The sequence below is a fragment of the Nicotiana tabacum genome, chromosome 17, assembly GCF_000715075.1.
Source record: "Nicotiana tabacum cultivar K326 chromosome 17, ASM71507v2, whole genome shotgun sequence".
NCBI lineage: Eukaryota > Viridiplantae > Streptophyta > Magnoliopsida > Solanales > Solanaceae > Nicotiana > Nicotiana tabacum.
In genome coordinates this window covers 95,429,149-95,435,087 of record NC_134096.1, presented here as the reverse complement: position 1 = coordinate 95,435,087, position 5,939 = coordinate 95,429,149, and the positions used below count along the sequence as shown (strand labels likewise).

At 37.5% G+C, this 5,939-nt stretch overlaps 1 protein-coding gene across 1 annotated transcript; it reads right to left on the bottom strand.

Moving 5' to 3' along the window:
• Positions 1–642: 642 nt before the first annotated feature.
• Positions 643–1,122, bottom strand: LOC142171983 (secreted RxLR effector protein 161-like). Its single transcript, XM_075235727.1, has one exon. The coding sequence runs from the start codon at positions 1,120–1,122 to the stop codon at positions 643–645; it is 480 nt and encodes a 159-aa protein (XP_075091828.1).
• Positions 1,123–5,939: the final 4,817 nt, after the last annotated feature.

Sequence of the window (5,939 nt, the reverse complement as noted above, 5' to 3'; positions counted from 1 at the left end):
TCTGATCCTAGATTGACTGGTTCAGGAGGTTGAGAAGAGGGTTTTGCCCTAGAGCGAGTGCTTTTGCTTGTGAAAGTAGAGGGATTTTTGGAGTGCTTTGCCATGGTAGGGTTTGGAACTGGGGATTGGAGATGCAAACAATGCAATAGAGATAGAAGAAGCTTTGAACTTTAAAAAAGGCGATAAACGGCGGTCGAGTACAAACGAAAAGGCGTCAGAGATTTGACTCAATGATTGTCCGGTTTCTAAAAGGGTGTGAAAAGGCATAAAAAAGGAAAAAGTAACATACACACAATTAATGCATCTTGCACACTTAAGGAAATATTTAAACAAAGATACAGTAATAATTAAAAAAAACACCATAAAGGCCCTAAAGTTATGAGTTTATGAAAATAATGCCAAGAGAGACTCGTAATGCACAAAATTTATCTTCTACAAAGGTTTTGTACTGATAATTGATCAGTGAAACTTACAAACAATAATTCTATGTTGCCTTTTAAAAACATGATCTCTCATAAAATGGTGCTTAATATCTATATGCTTAGCTCTTGAATGATGCACATGATTCTTTGATAGACAAATAACACTAGAATTATCACAGAATATTTGAACATGCTTAAAAAATAATTCATAGTTACCCAATTAATGAGACATCCATAGAAATGGAGCACAACATTGTCCAATTGCAATGTACTCTGCTTCAGTTGAGAAAAAAGCCATTGATCCATGTTTCTTACTATTCCAGGAGATTAGTGTTTTTTTCAGTAATTGAAAAGTCCCACTTGTGCTTTTTTTGTCCTCCTTGTCACCTACAAGATCAGCATCTAAAAAACCCTCAAGTTTAAAATTGTTAGAGTGAGGATACCAAAGTCTGTAGGAGGTGGTTCCAATGAGATAGCGAATAATTCGCTTTACTGCTGTTAAGTGAGACTTTTTAGGAGCCGACTGAAACCTGGCATATTTACAAACAGTGAACATGATATTGGGTCGACTGGCCATTAGATATAGTAGATACCCAATCATTCCACGATACTTTGTTTCGTCTACTGATTTTCCTTGTTCGTCCCTATCTAAACTTGTAGACGGACTCATATGAATTCCAATTGATTTGGCATTGTTCATTCCAAATTTTTAAATCAATTCCTTTGTATGAATATTCCACTTTCTAATTGATGGATTTGTAGTCCAATAACAAATGCCAGCTCTCCCATCATACTCATTTCGAACTCACTTTGCATGAGATTTGAAAAGTCTTTGCACAAAAGAGAATTAGTACTACCAAACATGATATCATCTACATAGATTTGAATAATAATATTACCTTCAGTAGATCTCTTGATCAATAAAGTAGTATCCACCTTACCTCTGGTGAACCCATGATTAGTTAAAAAGGAACTCATTCTTTCATACTAAGTTCGAGGAGCTTGTTTGAGTCCATAAAGAACTTTAGCTAGCTTGTACACATGATAAGGAAATTGTGAGTTTTCAAAATCAGGAGGTTGTTTTAAATATACCTCCTCATCAATAAAATCATTTAGTAAAGAGCTTTTGACATCCATTTGAAATAGTTTAAAACCTTTGAAAGATGCATAGGCAAGTAATATACAAATTGATTCTAACTGTGCTATCGATGAAAAGGTTTCATCATAGTCGACTCCTTCATGCTGTAAGTAGCCTTGAGCTACTAGTCTGGATTTGTTTCTTACTACCTTTCCTTATTCATTTAGCTTATTTCAAAATACCCACGTTGTTCCGATCACAGTAGCGTTTGCAGGCTTAGGATTTGTTTCTTACTACCTTTCCTTTTTCATTTAGCTTGTTTCAAAATACCCACTTTGTTCCGATTACAGTAGTATTTGCAGGCTTAGGAACAAATTCCCAAATTTGGTTTTTTTTCGAATTGATCAAGTTCGTCATGCATGGCTTGTATCCAGCTGGAGTCCTTTAGGGCTTCATCAACTTTCTTTGGTTCTACTTGAGAGATGAGTCTAATATTTGCTTTCATTTTAAGAGAGTCTTTGGATTTCATCCCTTCGCTTGGATCCCCTATGATGAGGTTTTGAGAATATTCAGGTTCACTTGTCCATTCATTCGGTCGGGTTCCGATTGCAGAAGTAGCCGTCTCTTTTTGTGGTTCAGCGGGATTGATCACATGTTCATTAGTCGACTCCGTGACTATAGCTGGGATATCAATCGACTTCTGTGGTTTATTTGTCTGTGATACTTCTTGGCTGGTGTCTTCATCACCTGTAATGATTCCTTTCTCGGCCATAGAGTTATTTCATCGAATATAACATGCATTGATTCTTCTACAGATAACGTATGTTTGATGTAAACTCTAAATGATCTACTGTTAATAGAGTAACAAAGAAAAATACCTTCATCACTCCTTTGGTCAAATTTTCCAAGGTTATCCTTACCATTGTTGTGATGAAACACTTACTTCTGAATGGGTGAAAGTAGCCAATATTTGGCTTCTTACCTTTCCATAATTCATATGGATTCTTCTTCAAAATAGGTCTTATGAGGCACTTGTTAAGAATATGACATGTTGTACTGACTGCTTCTGCCCAGAAGTGATTTGGCAGTGAATGTTCTAATATCATTATTCTTGTCATATCTTGTAGAGTTCTATTCTTGCGCTCAACTACTCCATTTTGTTGGGGTGATCTTGGGGATGAGAATTTATGGGTGTATCTTTGATCATTACAGAATTCTTCAAAGGATCTACTTTCAAACTCTCCTCCATGATCGCTTTGGATGGTTGTGATCAGATACCCTTTTCTCTTTCAATTCTTTTACATAAAATCTCAAAAGTTTTGAGAGATTCATCTTTATGAGATAAGAAAATTACATATGTAAAACATGAGTAGTTGATAAGTGGGGATTTGGACTATTTATTAGCACCTTTTAGCTTTTGTTTTAGACTAAAAGCATTGAATTGTGTTCCAGAAACTGATGAAATTTGCTAAATTGCAGGAATATTGGAAGATGGACTTCCGAGATGAAATCCAACTCAAAAAGGATTAATCTAAACTCAAGGCAATAAAAGGCACAGAAGCTCACAAAGTGTGGACCGCAGAATTTCATCTGCGGATGCAGATGATGAAAGAAAATCCAGCAGAATTTTATGCAAAGTGCGGACCGCACATGAATTGTGAGGCCGCAAAAACTGGGCTAGGAACAAAGTTCAGAGAATGTGCAAATTTTCAAGTTCCAAGTCCCTCAAAAGTGCGAACCGCACAAAAATTGTGCGGCCGCAGAAAAAGTACCTTGCGAGCGCATAAGTAAAAGTGCGGACCGCAGAACTAAGTTGCAACTGCAGTTACAAATCTGTGGACTACAGAAAGAATGCCTTGCGGTCACAGATCAGAATTATAAAGCCGCAAACCTCCATTTCCTGACAAGTCGAAGAAATTTTCGGACCGCACATGGAATTGTGCGGCCGAATAACCTCCCAGGGGCATTTTTGTCAGAAATTATCAGCTTTGTATAAATAGAAGAGTTTCACGAAATTAGGTCAACTTTTGACATCAGCAGCTACAGTAGTTGTTTCTCGTTGCTTCTTTAATTAGTTTTTCATATTTTGGGATATTTTAACATACATTTTATTATTTTAATTTTACAATATGAGTTTAATTAGCATTTCTTCTTCTATTTATTTAATTTCAAGCATGAGTAACTAGATTTTTACTAGGATTGTGACACAACCCTAGTGTGTAAACCTTATGGGTATTTAATTTAATTCTTGTTTATGGTTGGGTGTTTATTATTTAGCCTTGTTCATGCTTTAATTTGTGGAATTAATGGTTGCAAATAATAGTTCATACTTATTTGACTTAGTCTCTACTAGAGAAAGAGAGTCTTAATCTAGAAAAACTTGGTTAACAAGAAATTGGGTCAATCGAGAGATTGATAATCCCAATTAAAGGGTTCAACCTAGAGATAGTAATAACCCGACTTGAGCTTTTATCAACCGTTTCTTGCAATACCCATTTGAACTTGAGAAAGCCAAATTGGGCAAAATCACTCTCTGACCGAGAGGTATTGAGTGGGTAATTGAGAGTTGATAGCTATAATACACCCCGATCAATAAAACAAGCATTAAGGTTTATATCTCGTTAGGCAAATATCTAGGTGAAGGTCATAGCCCTACGCTTTTTACAAAACCTGAAAAACAACAAAAACAATTCTCTTAGTTTTATTTCTGAACTTTGCAATCTTAGATTTAAATTAGACATAGAAACAACCCAAATTTGTGAAAGTGTAAATTAAGATAGTCGAACTCACATACTACAATATATACTCATAACTCCCATATATAGCTCCATGTGGAAATCGATCTCGTCTCTTGTTGGGTACTATTATTGCAATCAACCGTTTCATAACCTTGATTTGGGTGTGAAATTGGACGAGACCAATAGTCATCAACAATAACAAAAGCATAATGTTTACCTCCAATGTTGGCAGTTCTAATGGGTCCAAACATGTCCATATGAAGTAATTGCAGTGGCTTGGTAGTGGACACAATATCCTTGATTTTGAAAGAGTTTCTAGTTTGTTTACCAATATGACATGCATAACATACATGATTTCTAAAAAAGTTGAGTTTGGGATGACCAATAACTAAATCATGCTTGGATAGTTTTTCAATAAGATGCATGCTTGCATGACCAAGTTTTTTATGCCAAAGCCATGGATCGTCAGAAATGGATGCTAGAAAAATGTGACTATCTAGATTTTCAATGCCATCAATGTAACAACCCAAATAGTCGTTTTTACTTCTAGAACCTTGTTCTCCTAAATAACACTCCTTGTATGTACTTTTACTATTTTATGACTTGTGGGGATCGTTAGTTCGGGATTTAAAAGAGTTCGGGTTGAAATCGGAACACTTGGTTCCTTAGTTGGCTTTAAAAAGGCTAAGTTTGACTTCGATCAATATTTTAGGAAAACGGAGTCGGAATCGATATTTTACGGTACCAATAGGTTCGTATGATGATTTTGGACTTGGGCGTATGTTTGAATCGGGTTTTGGCCAACCTGGGAGCATTTCGGTGTTTAATAGTGAAAGTTAGCTATTTGAAAGCTTAAAGTTAATTAAATTTGGGTTGGAGCAGGTTTTGGAGGAATCGAGGTCTGTTTGAAATTCCGGGCCTAGGAATAGTTACGTATGGTGATTTAAGACTTGCACGCAAAAAATTGGTGTCATTCCGAGCAGTTTACGTATGTTTCGGCGCGTTCGGAGTAAGTTTGAAGAATTTGAAATTTCTAAGTTGAATCCATTGGGTTTGAGGCATGATTTTTTGTTTTGATGTTGTTTTACACGTTCCGAGGATTTGAGCGAGTCCGAATTATTATTTCAAACTTGTTGGTATGTTCGGACGGGGTCCTGGTGGCCTCGGGAGTTAAACGGACGAGGTTCGGGCCAAGTTTGGACTTGTAAGCAATAACTAAAGCTTCTAGCTTCTGGTGCAATCGCACATGCACTTGGAGAGCCGCAGATGCGAGCCACGAGCCGAAGGTGCGGACCAGTGAAGACATGCCCAGCAACCGTAGGTGCGGAAGATTTGGCGCACCTGCGAGCGCGCAGGTGCGAAGGTAGTGGCACAGAAGCGGGGGAAATGCGCGGGCGCGAAGAATATCTCGGACCTATGGACGCGCAGAAGCGGCCCTTTATCCGCGGGTGCGGAGCCAGGCCAAGTCGGGAGAACTCGCTACTGCGGCGCCGCAGGTGCGAAAATCGCAGTAGGCAAAACCTTCATTTAAGTCCGGAGTTGCGTATTTTTAGCCCATTTTTCTTCATGTTTGGGCGATTTTGGAGCTTTTTGAGATGAGTATTCACCTAGAAACTTGGAGGTAAGTTAATTCTACCTATTGTGAGTTAAATACATAGATTATGGGTAGATTATAACATGTAAATTGTGGAAATCAAGGGT

Coding starts and splice junctions, on each gene's coding strand:
- LOC142171983 (XM_075235727.1), bottom strand. CDS start 1,122: ATGAACAATGCCAAATCAATTGGAATTCATATGAGTCCGTCTACAAGT.